Genomic DNA, 17,727 nt, shown 5'->3' with positions numbered 1-17,727 from the left:
TTTTTTTTTTTGTCTAAAATTTTTAAGGAATTTAGGAAAATTTTAAGGAAAACTATATTTATTTGGGAAACAAAATAGACTTGTTGATGTACGAATGCCTCTCTCCCTGCCTCACCCCCTGAAATTCAGTGTAAAAATAGTCTTGGTACCTTTGACAGCAACATTTATTCTGAATATCTGTATAAGAATACCAATATGTTGAGTATAGTAATTTATATTTTTTCAGGGCCCTTTTACATCCTTTAGGTCATATTTCATTTTTGTTTTTTTATTTCTTAGAGTCTATAGTCTCTAGTATGTGGTACTATAGTGGATGCTTAATAAATGCTTGATGATTTAATTCTAAATAAATTCTGTGATCTTTTGAACTGTTTAGCACTTAAAAAATAATTTTTTAAAAAATAACTTACATATTTTATTTTGTTTAAAGGCTTTCAGTCCAGATGGTCGTTGGTTAATAAGTGGTTCAATGGATTGCTCAATTAGAATTTGGGACCTTCCATCTGGATGGTAAGTAAATTTGTAATAGCATTCTTAGCTTTGTATGAGTCCTATTTGTCTGTGTATTAAGCCACTATGGAAAGTGCTTTTGACCCTGGAATTAAATATATAATAGCTGCCTCAGACAGGTTAATTAAAAAAATTGTGCATGACTTTCAAATTATCCCTAAATGAGAATTCCACTACTTGAAGTATAGACCTGAGGATAGAATAGGAAATTAGATAAAGGATTATTTTCAAAAGTAACAAAATCCTTGGAAAGTGGAAAAAGAAAAGGTAGGAAGGTAAGATAGGAAATGATAGCATATCTCCAGTTTGAACCCTGCCCACTTTGGCTTCTTTTTTTCCATATTAGAAAGAGGGTTGAAGGGTGAGATTAACCTGAACACAGAAGCAGTTAGACCTTTAGGAAGGAAAACCCTAGTTTTCTTGTAATTGTCTTAAAAGACTGAGTTAACACATTTCACTTGATGATATCATGAGACACACTTTCTAACACACATGTGTTTGAAACATACTACCAAAAAAGCAATTACTAGTGAAGTTAAGACATAATTAATTATAGAATTTTGTTCATAATTGCAAACTACTTACTTTCCAGGTTTCAGATAAGCCTTTGTTATAGTGCTGGGTCTGAAGTGAGGGAGATGCCTCTTCTGGTGTCAGTATTTGGTGTGTGACCCAGGGCAGATCACTTAGCCTGGTTTGCCTCATTTTCTCACATGCAAAATAAGCTAGAGAAGGAAATGGCAGATCACTGGTATCTCTGCTGAGAAATCCCCAGGCGGGGTTACAGAGATAGCAGCTGCTACAGCAATGTGTTCTGTTGGTCATCTGTTGTCTTGACACTGTGCTATGGGGAAAAGTTGATTTGAAATTTTTTTTTTTTTTGCCTAGTTTATTGTAGTTGCTATAATTTTGGCTACTCAGTTAATGAGAAATTCTAATATAATATTTTTAATACATACCATAGTGAATTTTTGTTTGAAACAGTTTGAGTATTAAAAACAAACACACAAATTTGTGATCTAGCTTTTTTTGCTAGTATAAGGATGGTATGACAGGACTCTGATCTGACCATTTTTCAGCTTCTGTATTGTTCTATAATTAAGTACCTTTACAGGACCAGAAAATCTTCTTTTAAATGACTTATTAGAATTCCATTTAACTTGTTGCACAATACAAATATGACATTAAAATGTTAGGTAATTTGCCATTTAATCTTTGTTTATATAGACCAGTTCTGGCTAGTCTCCCTACTGCATGCAAGATAGAGGCATCATTGTATAGAAAGAGCCTTAGGCTGTTTTGAAAGAAGATTTGAGTGCAAGTCCTCATAATGGCAGGATAACCTGGACCACTTGTTATTAACCATTCAATACTTCTGTCCTCTAAGAAAGTAAGCTGTAGAATAGGCGTAGAGGTGCAACTAGGTAGTATGAGAGGAGAATGTGCTGGACTGGAAGTCAGGAAAACCTGACTCTAAATACTGCCTCCTAAGGACTCCTCTCCAACCAGAAGGAAAGAAGTGTAATTTTCAAAGTTGGTCATGCTTGTAGAATGATGAGTTTCTAGAGATCATGAAATCCAAAAATGGCAATGGGTGTTCAAGCTGGGTGGGAATGGTAAAGTGAATTCTCTAGCCATCTTTAAATGGTAGAGGATTAGGGAGGAACTTTTCAGTGTCTGACCTTTAGTCTATCTTGCAATAAGAAATCATATGCCTATATTCACACCCCTTATCTAGTTAATTTTAATTGGTAATTTAGCTTCCAAGAAATGAGAACTAAATGTTTACATGTAAATTAATATAGTTAAGTGCTGATAATGACCAAGGTCACCAAGGGGTTCAGAGTGAAATCTTATTCTATCCCTCCATTAAGCAGAGTCTAAGAGAAAATTATATCCATTATGTTGAGATATAAATGGGATAAAAAGCTTAGACTCCTAGAAGCTTGAAAATTATAAAATGTTCTTTTTTGTATTCCTCTTAAATAATTTTTCCCCCTTACTAGCCTTATAGATTGTTTCTTAGTGGATTCAGCACCTCTCAGTCTTACTATGTCTCCCACTGGAGACTTTCTGGCCACTTCCCATGTGGATAATCTTGGAATTTATCTGTGGTAAGTGCTTCATATTTTTTTCCAGCAAAAAAAAAAAAAAAAAAAAAAATGTAGCTGCTCAAATTATCTTAATGGCTTTAATCTCTTGAGTAGAAGTGCTCAATTTTTTCATACTTAAATGAAGAAAAGCATATTGAAAATGACTTCAGGATTACTAGTAAAATACCATTAATGTACTGTATAAGGCTTATTTTGTAAAGAGTCATTACCTTAGTGTATTCTCTAAGAGACAGTTGTCCTAACATATTTTTATTGTAGCCAGTATTTTAATATTTTTAATATTTTAGATTTGTTCATCCACTTATGTTAGATATTGATAGAAGTTTTCATAGGTTCTAGCAGGAGAGATAAGATTATCATGCTTATTAAATTGAAATAATTAAGAAAAAATTATTATGTATTTTAGTTGGAACTAGAAAATGCTAACTTTGGTACATGCATGATGAAGTCAATATTTTGATTCTGAAAATTCATTTTATGTCTGTCAACTGACTTCTAGATTTTCTAAAACCATTGAACTTGGAAATAGAAGTGAACATACTAAAGAAACTAGTCCAGCAAACTTTGTTTTATAGAGGAAAGAATCCAGAGAAGACAGGTGACCTCTATGACCTAATGGTCATAGAGTGAAAGTAAGAATGAAAACCAAGGTATTTGGGCTTCAGGTTTCATTCTACTATGCCATACTGCCTCTTTTTTCACAGGTTTGATAGTAAACCTAAGATGTTTCTGAAGTTCCAGGTCAAATTCTATTACAATGAATTTTACAAGAATTTTGTCTTCAATTGTCATTCATTTGCTGAAGTTGGAGTCACTAGAGCTGAATTCAAATTATGATTCTGCTGCCTGTGTGACTTTGGGCAAATTACTTGCCTTCTGGACGTCACTTTTCCCATTTGTGAGATGAAATGTTTGAAATAAATTATAGTCTCCTCCAGCTCTAGATAAATTATCCTATGAGCTTTTGAAATCTTGACTTATATCTTTGCACTTATGGGGGTGGTAATTTTTTAAAAACTCCCATTACTCTGAATTATGAGAGAGAGATTCCATTGCCAAGGAATTGCTAAAACCAGGCTTATCCACTCAGCTTCTTAAACCTTAGAAGTTCCAAATATTGATTTAACAAATCTAGGTATGTGGAGAAAATTATTTATCCCTTCCACAAAAAGATTTACCTGAAAGGTTATGCTTTTTAAAAGGATTTATAGGATTGGGGAAATATGGCAAATATTTTATTAGGTTTTGGGTTGTTTTTTTTTTAACTTTGGCTTTTCCAAGTGTTGTATTAAAGCAAGGCATATCATATATTAGGATATTTTCAAGTGAACAATCTGGATATCTTAATCTTTCTTAGTTACTGAATAATCTCAATCTGAAGCTATAGAAAATAGAGGGATATGCCATTTATATGTTAGTCTAAGCAGATTGTTTCTGTAAACTTTAAATATATTTACTTGTATTGTTTTGAATTTTTAGGTCTAACGTTTCCCTGTATTCACTTGTTTCGTTACGACCACTTTCAGCAGATTACGTTCCTTCTGTTGTAATGCTTCCTGGTACCTGCCACAGCCAAGGTAATTACAAAATATTGGATTCTTTTTGGAGGTAGATGGAAAAGGGTGAGGTTGGGTGTTAATATAATGATTACAAGATAACTGTTATTAAACATATAACTTAGTGTGTGGGATAATTGTCCTTCATGTTAAGAAAATATTAACCTGTGAAAGCAATTTTAATTTTAATTTTTTAACAAATTTAGTTAGGCAGATTTGAGTGCCTTCTTATGCATCATTATTATATTGAGAAATCAGTGGCTACAACCAGTGACTTAATCTTTATTTGAATATTTACAGTTGTTAGGTGCCCTGAAAAAAAGAATATGGTGGAGTTTTAATGTTACTTGAGTTTAAAATAAGGGTAATGCCATCAGTTACTGAAATATAAGTAAATAGTTAAAGTTTAAGAAGTCTTTTCCTTTTGGGAAATAGCCTTAATTAAAAAAATCTCATAGGAGAGATGAGCTTAGAATAAAGATTTGAGAAGGGGAGAAGATGGTCACTTTAGCATATAGAAAGAGGAAAATGTTTTAATATGTTTAAGTATAATAGAAGAGGGTGGGAAGTAAAATAGGACATATAAAGCATTCAAAGACTATTAGTAGAAAAATACTTGCTATATAGACATATTTAAAAAGTATGTGTGTGTGTGTATCAAATATCATAATGTTGTATTTAATGATCACAAACTTAACATTTTTAAGCATAATTTAAAAGGATTTAAATCAACCACATACTTGTAATTAATTGTGTTGCATATCTGTAAATGTCTATTTTACTGAGAATTCTTTCTTTATAGAAGTAGAACTCTCAGAAGAAATTGAAGGACCAGTTGATGAAATGATAGTTTATGATTCACCAGAACAACTCAATGAGCAGCTGATAACTCTGTCACTACTACCTGAATCAAGGTGGAAAAACCTTCTCAATCTTGCAGTTATAAAGGTAATAACAGAATTAACTCAAATTCTGGGGTCCTAAACTTTACAGAAAGGATAATTTTGACTATTAGTAATTAGGAAAAATACTTTTTAATTTAAGAAGCTTCTCTTATTTTGTGGTCAAGGGCTTATTGGGCAGTGGCTGTATAAAGTAAAGATAAAAGATGTGAAGAGATACAAAAACTCACATTATAATGGGTTTGATTAATATTTATAATCCTAATTTGAGATTCCTTAGTTATCTAATCCTAAAGTCAAATATTTAGTCGTATTTTTGGTAGCTTTTTTTCAAATGAATCCAATAAAGAAAATTACTGTATTTATTTTGGGAAGGTTACAGTCTGTAACAAAAAGTACTTTTCTGTGGTACTTGTATAACAGAAAGGTGAGGATGAAAGAATTCTCATAGACCTGCCATCAAGTGTAATGTTCTGTTCTCTAAATTGTAATCGTTCTCTGTGATCAGGTTTCTTGGGGAGCTTCTGGAGGCAGCCTTAGTTTCAGTTCCGTTCCAATAGTCACCAAATGCAGCCAGGAGTTAAAGTCCAGATCCTTTATTGTCTCTTCCAAAATCTTATCTCCTTCACTTGGGGCTTGGCTAGTTTTCTGGAGGCCTTCCTCTCTCCTTGGTTCCTGACAGCTCTTGTCTGAATGTCTTCAGCCAGCACAAATGTGGAAATGAGAATGAATCTTGAATCTTCCTCCCACAGGGAGGGCTTGTGGGTTTCTGCCTTGTGAATCTCCCAGAAGTCAATCCTAGTTGTGAATCTCCCAAAGTCCAAGAGCGGGCTTTTCTTTTACTCCTTATATATCTCTCTAAAGGTGTGAAGTCTAATGTATGAACCAATGAGTGATCTCCTTTTAAAAATATGAAATCCTTTAAAGGTGTGATCTAAGTACAGTACCTTGTCTCAAGTTCTGGCCCATAACATCTCCTTGTAGGATCAGATCAATCATACTGAACCATACTAAATTAGATAATTGTTGTCTCTTATCCATTCCAGTGACTTAGCACCTTGTAAGAATCCTAACAATCAAGCATGAGTTTCTCTTCTTTGCTCAACCTTTTTTATCATCAACAAACATTTACTTTGGTCTCTTTTCAAAGCATTGTTCTAGCACATCTTTATTTCTTAACATTTATGTACAGCAGAACTTTTTAAATCATCCTCAACAAAAAGTGTTGTGCATAAAAAGATTCAGAGAAGGAAGATAATAGTTAAGATGGTTCATGATATACACAGTCCTTTTATAAAAATGAATTTTGAAAACTATTTTTAACATGCATTTGGGGAAATAAAATACTATTGATGAAAAAATACTTTTTTTTTTTTTTTTTTTTACAATTAGGTGATTTACCCAGAGACTGAAATATTTCTGTTTAACCCTCAACTCCTTATCTCAGGAGTATAAGTGGAAGTGGAAGAAATCTTATAGATTATCTTGATCCTTTTTCTTATTTAATAAGAAAATAGAACAGTGATATTTGTGAAATAATTAAAAAATTAGTTGCAAAGCAACAGAGTAAATTATAGTAAAAGATAGTGCATGAATGCTAAGGAAATGATGGTTATTAGTCTACTCTACATCTTCTACCATCTTCTCCAACAGATTGATCCCTCACTTGTTCTTTGTCTCTAATCTTTTCTCCTTTTCTCACAATTCCTAGCAAAAAGTTGCTTAACTTGAAGCACCTCAGTGATTTAGTGAATAGAGGGCTGAGCCTAGAGTCAGGAAGATGTGAATTTAAATCTAATTTCAGACACTTAATAGCCATGTGACCTTGGGCAAGTAACTTAATTTCTACCTCAGTTTCCTCAACTGTAAAATGAGGATAATGATAACACTTTTGCTTCCCAGGGATGTTTTGAGGATCAAATGAAATATTAGTACAAAGCCTGACAAAGGCTTGTTCCTTTTCCTAATACCTGCTGCTCCCATTTTCTCTTTTCTTGCCACTTGCCATCCATTAGTGATTTTTTTTTACCTCAACTCTCAACTAAAATTGTTCTTTCCATGTTGATCTCTTAGTTGACACTCTTAAATACTCTTTATCTCTTTTTAAAACATACTCCTCTCTTGGTTCTCTTCCCTCCCTGGGAATGTTTCTCATGGTCATTTTCAGATTCATCATCCATATTAATCAAACAAGTATTTATTAAGCTCTAAGTAAATGCCAGGCACTGTATTATTTGCTGGGAATACAAATATAGTACATGAGGCAATCATAAGGAATTTAGATTTTTAACAAGAAAGGTGATGCATTCCATCCCCCCACACACACTCTTTCTCTCTCTCTCACTCAATAGTAAGAATAGTTACAGATAAATATGAATTCACAAACAACAAGGTGATTTAGATGAGAGCACACTAGCATTTGGAAAGAGGGGCTAATAGAGTGAGAATGTTACCCTGGAGCTGTTCCTTAAAAGAAGATTGGGCATTTGTAAGATGGAGGTGAAAAGGAGCTAGAATCCAGGCAGGGGAAATAGCCATCTCAGAAGCATAAAGAATGGAGGTAAATGTTGTCTGTGAACAGAGATCCGAAAGTATAAGAGGGGAAGTGAGTGTGATGAAGATGGGAAGATAAGTTTGGAGCAATTTATGAAGGACTTTTTTTTTTTTAAATTAATATTATAATTATACATTTTTTTGACAGTATATATGCATGAGCAATCTCTCTACAACACTATCCCCCCCCCCCCATTCATTTTTCCAGATTTTCCCCTCCCTCCCCTAGATGACAGGCAATCTCATACATTTTACATGTGCTACAGTATAACCTAGATATAATATGTGTGTAAATCCAATTTTCTTGTTGCACATTAAGTATTGGATTCCGAAGGTATAAGTAACCTGGGTAGATAAGACAGTAGTGCTAATATTTTACATTCAATTCCCAGTGTTCCTTCTCTGGGTGTAGTTGTTTCTGTCCATCATTGATCAGCTGGAAGTGAGTTGTATTTTCTTTATGTTGAAGATATCCACTTCCATCAGAATACATCTTCATACAGTATTGTTGTTGAAGTGTACAGCGATCTTCTGATTCTGCTCATTTCACTCAGCATCAGTTCATGCAAGTCTCTCCAAGCCTTTCTGAATTCATCCTGGTCATTTCTTACAGAGCAATAATATTCCATAGCCTTATGAAGGACTTTAAAAGCTAAAGAGAAACGTTCGTATTTAATCACAGAATCCATAGAGAATTGCCATAATAGATTGAGGAGAGGAGGAGAAACACTGGTTATATTTTAGAGGAAATCACTTTGGTGGCAGCAGCATGTGGGTTAGGATAGAGTGGGGATGTCTTAATGCAGAGAGGTTAATTATCAAGCCATTATAATAATCTAAGGAAGATGTGAATAAGGCCTAAAGTAAAATTGTAACTCAGTAGAGGAGTCAGGGTCAAGAGATATTTTGGATGTAGAAATAACAAGATTTGACGATTAATTGCATGCATGAGGTAAGGGAGCATGAGGAATTGAGGTGAAGGTAGTGTTGAGTTTACAAATCTGGGTGCTGTAAAGGGATGGTGTTGCCTTTGTTGGAAATAGGGAAACTTGGTGGATTTAGTGGGGAAAGATGGTGAGTTGTATTTTGGACATATGGAATTTAACATCTTGGACATTAAATTTAAAATGCCCAATAAACAATAGGTGATGAAGGACTGAAGCTCAGGGGAAAGAATGAAGCTTGATAAATAAATAAATATATTTGTGAGCTATTAGTTTAAAGATAATACTTTAATCCATGGAAGCTGATGAGAAAAAAAAAAAAGTATAGAAAAGAGGACCTGTGACAGTCTTAAAATGTCCACAATAAGGGCAGATGATCCAGATGATGAACCAACAAAGGGGACTGAAAAGAAGCAATCGGACAGGGAGAAGAATCACCAGTAGAGAATGGTGTCTTGGAAACTCAAAAGTGCTTCTATGAGATATATCATAAAGATTAAGAATTAGGTTTGAAAAAGGACCATCAATGTTGGCAAGTAAAAATTTCATTGGTAACTGAAAAAAAAAAAAAAAAAGCTTTAGTTGAGTGGTGATGGTGAAAAAGTTGGGAAATGAGTGAAAAGAGGAGAATTGGGAGACTGCTAGTGCAGATAATTTTTCTAAGATTTTGGCTCTGAAAGGGAAGAGAGTTATATAGTAATAATAGTTTGAGGGGATGTTAAATTCTAATGAAGTTTTTTTTAAAGGTGGGGAGAATTGGCCACATTTTAAGTCAGAAGGGAATAGTAGACGATGGGAGATTGTAGTTGGGGAGAAGGATGATCAAATTTGTGATTTGTTGGAGTAAGCAGTAGATGGGTTTGCATCCTATTCCTAGTAATGCATTTCCATCTCCAAAAGGATTGGCCTCAACATCATGAGCCCCTTTATTTTTAGTAAGACATGATTTCAGGGGGGAGAAATGGCCTTAGCTTCAATTTTCTTATTAAAGGAAGAGGCGAGGTTCTCAGCTATACCCTTGACATGTGCATACATAGTCCCATCTTTCTCTCTTTTTTTTTTTTTTTTTTTTTGTTCACACCCTCTCTCATGTAACCTTTGTTCCCTCAAGTTTAATTATCTCTATGAAGGTGACTTATCAATGCATATGTCTAACCACATCTAGTTTCTGAGTTTCAGTACCATGTCCTCAACTTTCTATTGGCCATTTCAAACTAAATTTCCCAAAGAATCTGAACATTAACTTGACCAAAAAAAAAAAAACAAAAAAAAAAACTTTTATCTTTTCCCTCTTCTTTCAGACTTCCCTATTTCTGTCAAGTAAATCACCATCTTTCTCGTCATTTGTCTTCATACCTCAAAGTCATCTTCTATTCCTTATTTTTACTTAGCCCACATATACAGTCTATTGCTATCCCATTTATCCCTTTTTTTCCCTCCACAAAACCACCATCCTAATTCAGATATGTTTCATTTCTTTCCTTATTATAAGAGTACCTTCCCAACCATCTCATTGCTTTATATCTTCTCACCTCTCTTCTTCATATATCTACTAGAAACCATGGTGACCCTACCTTTCCACTTTGATTATAAATTGCTCACCTCCACACCCATCAAATGAACTGCAGTCAGATTGGCCTGTTTCTCATTTAGAAGCCTCTGCTTCCCATTTTTCTGTCTTTTTACTGGTCATCCTTTAATCCTTCAAAAATTCTATATTCTCTCGTCACTTCTGTCTCAAAGAGTTCTTCACTTCCTGCAAGACTAAAGAAACACCACTTTCTGTTAGGATTTTACTAGGTGCTAAGTCGGTTGTCTGATACTTAGCAGGTCTCTAGTTCAGAGTTCACACCTTTAGAAGGAGTTTACACCTTTAGGCTTCTGAAAAGGAGTTTACACCTTTAAAGATATGAACTAAGCACATTGCCTTGTCTCAAGTTCTGGCCCATAACATCTGCAAGAATCCTAACAACTTTCTACATGAAGTTTTCCCTGATTGCCAACTTCTAATCCTCTCCTTCCTTGCATTACTTTGTGTACCATATTTGTATACATTATTTCTCTTATATAATATAAGCTTTTTAAGAGCAAAAATTTTGTTTTTGTATCTCTAACATTGTCAGGCATGTAGCCATTTAATAATGTTTGCTAATTGACTAATTTGCATACACATATCTAAACAATTAGTAACTGCCTTCTCTTAATGCTAAACTTAAACTTTTTTTCAGTTGCTTAAAATATAGTTAATTTCACTTGCATTGATTAATGTTTCTGGATTTCAAGAGTCTTCTCTAAACTTAAAAAAAAATTAATAATCATGTTAAAATTTCAAACATCCCATATCCCATCCCCTTTGATGTCAGCTATTATTGGGTCCTTAGAAAAAGGGCATATTATGTAAATTTTAAAAATAATCACAAATTCATCAAATTATTCATAATAGAATTTGGTCAGAATTAATTCTTTTAACAAGATAATTCTGCATAACAGATGCTTCCTTTGGATCTCATATTATTGTTTTGTGTCCTGCTTCTGCTGTACCCAAGAAGAGTGATTTTTAAGTACTCTGGCTCCTTAATTTTATAATTAAGAAAACTTAGGTGAAGTTATTTGAACAAAGCAAGTAAAGCCCAAACTAGAACCCAATCTGGTTCCTAGTTTTATGCTCGTTCTTTCAGTCTGCAGTTCTTAAAACTTAAGTTTTCTCCTTTTTTGAAAAAATCTATGGTACCAAAAGGGCATTTAGAACAGTAAAAGTCTTAACAGAGAGAAAGGGAATTATCATGTATTAGATATGGTGAAATAACTGATATGAATTCATTGAATGAAAGATCAAAAAATGAAAAGATTTGAGAATTACCTAGTTGGCGTTATGACTATGGACAAGTTCAATTGCTTTCAGACATTCTGTGATCTGGGTTAGGAAAAGAGTATACACTAGTGAGATCATAGATCCTTGACATATTGAGGTATATTTCATTTGAAAATATGATGTTTTATTTTTTACTTCTTCAGTATTGATAAAGTGCTAAAATATTTTGTTGAAAATGGAAATTCATTTCTAAATATTGCATATGTGTGTTTTTTGTTGCCTACGGGAAAGGAGAGGTAAGCAAGGGAAGGAGAAAAAATTTGTAACAAAATCTTGCAAAAAATGACTGTTGGAAATTATCTTTACATGTATTTAGAAAAATAAAATATTGAGAAAAAAAAGATTTTATTTTATGAATCTTTTTGTCTTCATATTTTTATTTTATCAGAAAAAGAATAAACCAAAAGAACCTCCCAAAGTGCCAAAGTCAGCACCATTTTTTATACCTACAGTTCCTGGCCTTATTCCAAAATACCTTTCTTCTGAAGAAGATGTGAATGCCCAACAGGTAAAATCACAGATTCAAAATTCTAAGCATGTATTCTTATTCCCCTCCTACCCCTGTCCCTTTAATATTAGTTGGGGTGGAAGAAGAGAATAAATATCCCCTTCCTCCCCACCACGTGCCAAAGCATTGGACTATAAGACTTAATTTTTAAAATGTGTAATTTTGCTGTTTTTAATTCAAGTCTAAAGTGATCAACCTTGGAATTTTGGCTCAAAAATCTGACTTCTGTCTGAAACTTGAAGAAGGGCTGAATAATAATGAATGTAAGTAAAAAAATCTGAAGTTTCCATCCCTATTTTAAACTCTGGAATATGTAAATAAGAGATAATGGAGTATTTATAGCTAGTTCATTAGTTGTCTTTTATATTTGCTGATGTTGTTATTCAGTCTTTTAGTCCTGTCTGAATCTTTCTAATCCCATAGATTTGTCCATGGTGTTTTTTCTTGGCAAAAATACTGTAGTGATTTTGCCATTTCCTTTTCCAGTTTGTCCCCATTTTTCAGATAGGAACTGAGGTATAGAGGGACTAAATGACTTAGGGTCATATAATGTCTGAGACCAGATTTGAATTCAACAGAACATGTTTACTAAACTACCTAACTAGTAATAGCATCTAAAAATAGTCCCAAAAGAGCAGACCTAAAAAACCAATGAGCTGGGTAGTTTTTTAAACTTAGTGTATAGTAAATGTATTTAGTTTAATTTTAATTCATTTTCCCAAGTTTTTGTACCAGTGTTGGGTAGATTGGTCCTATTTTGTACCAATGTTGGTATTTTGTTTTGGGGAGAGAGAATTCATATTGGACTTGTGATATTTTTATTTATTAAATGACATTGTCAAACAGTTAAATTTGACTTCTTAAAATATGTAATTTGATAGCTTCTATCTACTCTAGTTCACTTTAATAGATTTTTTTTTTCAGAAGCAAACTTTCAACAGTATCTTTTCACATTTGGATTTTTATAATTCATTATTTTTTCCTTCTATTTTCTCCTTTAAAATTTTTTTTGTAATTTTAGTTGACAGTGTTTTTTCTGTTAATCTGTCCCTCCTACTTTTCCTGCCCCCATTTAAGCTAAATCCCTCCATCACCCCCCAAATCCCCCAAAAAACATCTTTCAAAACATAGCTGGATAGCTTGGCAAAATAAACAGTTATGTTAGACATTGCAAAAAGCACTCTTTCTGAATTTTCATCTCTTCTCTCTTAGGAGATAAGTGACCTGTTGAATTTTCAGTCTTTTAGACTGTGTTGATCAAAAGTTTTAAAATCTTTCAAGTTGTTTTTTTCTATGGTTCTAATAATTCTAATGTTATAATAGTTCTGCATACTTGGGTTTGCATCAGTTCATAAAATACTTTCCAGTTTCTTCTGAAATTGTCTATTTCATACTTTTTTTAGTGATACACTAATAGTCCATTACACTCATATTACAATTTATTTGTTCCTCAGTAGGAAGAATTCTTCTTAGTCTCTAACTTTTATTACCATGACAAGAGGTATTACAAATATTTTTTGTATATGTAGATCCATTTCCCTTTAAAAATTTTTTTTAACAGTTTTTATATTACAAACATTTACAAATTACCCCCAACTCTGTGAGAAGTTTCTTATAACAATGTAAAACAATTAAGTTAAAACTATTAATACACTGACCTCATTTCATTACAACATTCCACATCTATAACATCCTCCCCTTTCTTTCTATTTTTAATTAACAGATCTAATTTTTTCCACTTCTCATCACTATTACAGCCTCTCCATCTCTCAACCTACTCACTTTCCTTTGATTGCTACCCCATTCCATGTAAGGCACACACAAAAATGGTCCTTGATCTTGCCATCATGCACAAATGCATTCCAGAATTCTCCTGTTTGACTACAGTATTGGCTTCATTGCTGCTGGGCAGTCTAACTATACCCACTTTATCAATTCACTGTCCCAATATCCACATTAATTCTTCCAAGTCTTTTTTTTTCTCTCCAAATTTCAGTTGCTCTCTCTCAGCTGTTTCAGCTGAAAATTTTCCCTAATCTTTTATATAAAAAATTGAGACCATTTGCCATAAGTTCTCTTTTCTCCTCGTCTTTCACTTGAATGGCTGCTGCCTTTCTTCTCCCCACTCCTGTATCATAAAATGAGGTGGCTCTCTTCTTTACCAGGGGAAGCCCTCTGCTTGTTCAAGAGGTCCTGATATTCCATCCTATCTCTAAACAGTTGTCCTGTCTGTCATCCCCATGCCTCCATTTATTTTCAGCCTCTCCCTGTCTTCTGGTTCATTCTCAGTTGTCTATGAACATGTTTGGGTCTCTCTCATTGGGAAGTCTCCATTCCCACTATCATCTTATATCTCTTTTGCCCTTATAGCTTATCTCCTAGAAAAGGAGATTTGTAATAGATATTTTTTCTCCTGGTTTTCTTCTTAATCCTATGTAAGCCAGTCTCTGACCTATAGTTACTAAATACCCTTTCTTAACTCTCATTCTCTTTGACTACTCCATAGCCTTTTGACAGTTGATCACTCTATTTTCCTTGATATTCTCTGATCAGAATTGTCTGCATTTTTTAGAATTTTGTAAGAGATTTCGTGAGGACTGTACTTCTTCCTTTTACTTCCAGATAATCAGAGACTTTTTAAAATTATTCACAATACTATCCTCAGAATGTTTTTTGGCCTAGAAGTTACTTCTCTTATTTGCAAAAACAAATTACAGATGATTGATTATATAAAAAGTCCTTTTAATAAATAACAGATCACTTTGGTTCTAATGATATACTTCTTTCCTATTACAGATAGCTGCAACTAGTAACTGATTTTTTTTTTTTCTTAAAAACACAGATGAATCTCCACTTAATATTCTTAAGGAATTGGGCCCTTCAGCTATTGAAATAGAGCTAAGAAGCTTGTCTCCAGACTGTGGTGGCTCTATACAGCTCATGCAGAGTTTCTTGAAAATGATTGGAGCAATGTTAATCAAAAAGCGTGATTTTGAATTGGCCCAGGCGTATCTAGCTTTATTCTTAAAGGTAACTATAGCATTTATGAGAAGAAAGTTTTTTTTTTTTTTCATAATACTTATGAATACTGGCAAAATATGGAGGCTTCTCCTGAATAAGATATAGCAATCTAGACTTCCTCCTTCATCTCTGCCCCTAAGCAATTCAAATTTTGCTAATTTTTCTAGCCTGAGTAAATATGTCAACATTTTACAACAAACCTAATCCACTTTCTTTGTTCTGAATAGCCATTGATTAGTGAGGTTGAGTTCCAGGTAGCTACAAAGTTGTTGGAACTAGCATAAAGCTCCTTTTTAGAAAATTATTTTTCAGTCAACATTCATAAGGTTTCTTTTAATAGTAGAATGAGAACAACGAAATGTGTTTTTATCACAAACTACTTCCACTGTAGAAAACAGCAGTTTCCCTGAGAATATTAATTTCTTCTCATTTTACTTATTGAAGGGGCAGATGTATACATATATGTGTGTACATGTACCTGCATTCCCAAATCAAATCATAGGGCTTTGTAAACTTTAAAGCACTTTATGAATGCTAGTTTTTAATGTACTTTTCAGCTAAGAAAGGTTAAAACTGCTATAAGACTTTTGTTAATAAATAGTATTCGATATTTGATTCCATTTAAATATTTCTTTAGAATGTAACTTGTCTATAAATACTTATTCACTTAATAGTTTAGAAAAGGGAAAGAAAGAAAACAGTGAATAAAAATAAATTAAAATAGTTCTTATCTGTTATTATAACTCTTATTCCCATTATTTTAAAAAACATTTATACCTATGTATAAACTATGTATATACATATTGCCTCTCCTATTAGTATATATATATATACTCCTTGGTGGCAGGGACTATTTCATTTTTGTCTTTTAATGTTTCAGCAGCTAGCACAGTGTTTTGTTGATTGTTTAAGGTACTTCGTGATAGAAATTTGACTTTGACCTCTTAGCCTGTGGAATTCTTACAGTGTCGACCTCAGCTATAGTTGTAAAAATAGAACATAATGATAATTACTAAACTATGAAGAGGTCCAAAGAATAAAAATAGTATTTATAAAGGAGAGGGGAAAGCCTGTGCTCACTGGAGGAAAAAGTGTACAACTACTCTAAGCATTAGGAAAAATGTTAAACTTGAGAAAACATTTATTTTACTTGGGGTCTCTGTAAAAAGTAAAAGATTAAATGAGAAATGTCACTTTCTAAAGCTTACACAATTTAATTTTAACTATGAAAATTTACTTTTTCAGTTGCATCTTAAAGTTCTTCCTTCAGAGCCAGTACTTCTAGAAGAAATGACCACATTGTCTTCACAGTTGGAAGAAACCTGGATACATCTGCAATCCCTCTTCAATCAAAGCCTATGTGTTTTAAATTTTATAAAAAGTGCTTTGTTGTGAAAGACTTATTTCTTATTCCTGCTAAATTTAAAAACTCTAAAATCTACAATTTTACAAGGAATGAGTGACATAAGAAGATTTGTAATTGTTTTAAACATGGACTTTAATTAAGTTCCTTTTTACTTTATTAATGCTTTACTATTTCATTGTATAGTAAAGAAAAGAAGTGTTTATAATATTGACTGGATTTTACAGTCCCTGATTTTTCGCTTGTGATAAAGATAATTTCCTTCACTTAAAAACATATATTTGTGCTATATCTCTTTATAAATTCCTCAGTTCATTTTCTAATATCTTTCATTCTTTATTTTCCTGCTATTACATGGCATATTTATAACAACCCAATCTTCATCTATTTAGTTAATTTTCATTTATCATTTCCTAAAATAAGGTGGTGGTGTAGGTTTAGCTCTAAAACTAGCACAATTCTTAGTTTAGATTTGATGCTGGAACGAAATGAGACACTTGCACGACTAAACATTTAACCTGAAGGAGGTTTGTTTTGCCTGAACACTACCAGGATATGCAACAAAGATACAGTGGCACTTAACTTTCCTGGACATAAATCCCCCTTCTCTGCTCTTGAAATCTATTCGTTCAATCAGTCATCAGGGTTTGGTGACTCATATGATCTTGGGCATGAATTAAGTCTGACAGGTAATGAACTATGCAAGGCTGAGATGTTTTATTATCCCAGATCAGGAATTTACATCAGGGAAGCTAGATCCAAAAAGATTACATGGGGGAAAGAAACTGCATCAGAGTCAAAGAAGATGCATGAGGAAGGCTCATCCTCCTACAGTTATCCATACTTTTTTCTGATCATATTTTTTAGAGATAATTTGATATCTAGATTGGCTCTCTTTGATATGTTTTTCAGGTTAATCATTTTGATATTTTTCAGATTTTTCTCCCTTTTTTGACTTTATTTTGATATTCTTATTTTATTGAGTCATTTCCTCTCCCTTTCTTCCCCATTATTCACTATAATTTTCAGGGCGTTTAGTTGTTGAGTGATATTTTCCACTGTCTTATGGGATCAATTTCCTTTGCCATTATTTCCTTCCTAGCTTTTTCATTCAGTATCTTATTTCTTTTCCTTCTATTATTCATATAATCTTTAAAGTCAGAAATTTTTTTTCTGAGTCTTTATATGGATTTCACAAAGCAAGTTATTTCTTTGTAGTATTTGGAATGTTTCTTTGATCATTATGGCGCCTTTAATTGGGTCATATTCTAAAACTGAATGTTATAGGACCTTTCTGGTCCTGAATATAGTGGGCCAGATTAGGTCACTCATTCAGGGGACTCCTGTTACTGAGATCGTGGTACCCTCTCCACTATAGCCTCTA

At 33.2% G+C, this 17,727-nt stretch overlaps 1 protein-coding gene across 2 annotated transcripts in view; it reads left to right on the top strand.

The window, feature by feature from the left end:
- Nucleotides 1–16,617, top strand: part of WDR36 (WD repeat domain 36) — a 57,567-nt gene extending 40,950 nt beyond the window's left edge. For both annotated transcript variants that reach the window (XM_074282002.1, XM_074282003.1), the window contains exons 16-23: nucleotides 431–510; nucleotides 2,517–2,624; nucleotides 4,104–4,201; nucleotides 4,983–5,128; nucleotides 11,840–11,959; nucleotides 12,141–12,222; nucleotides 14,802–14,989; nucleotides 16,226–16,617. In XM_074282002.1, the coding sequence (XP_074138103.1) occupies nucleotides 431–510; nucleotides 2,517–2,624; nucleotides 4,104–4,201; nucleotides 4,983–5,128; nucleotides 11,840–11,959; nucleotides 12,141–12,222; nucleotides 14,802–14,989; nucleotides 16,226–16,375 (972 nt within the window). In that variant the 3' untranslated portion in view covers nucleotides 16,376–16,617. The remainder of the gene's footprint in view (nucleotides 1–430; nucleotides 511–2,516; nucleotides 2,625–4,103; nucleotides 4,202–4,982; nucleotides 5,129–11,839; nucleotides 11,960–12,140; nucleotides 12,223–14,801; nucleotides 14,990–16,225) is intronic.
- The last annotated feature ends 1,110 nt before the right edge of the window (nucleotides 16,618–17,727 follow it).

The sequence above is a fragment of the Sminthopsis crassicaudata genome, chromosome 1, assembly GCF_048593235.1.
Source record: "Sminthopsis crassicaudata isolate SCR6 chromosome 1, ASM4859323v1, whole genome shotgun sequence".
NCBI classification, from domain to species: Eukaryota; Metazoa; Chordata; class Mammalia; order Dasyuromorphia; family Dasyuridae; genus Sminthopsis; species Sminthopsis crassicaudata.
This window is presented reverse-complemented; position numbering and strand designations above follow the sequence as displayed.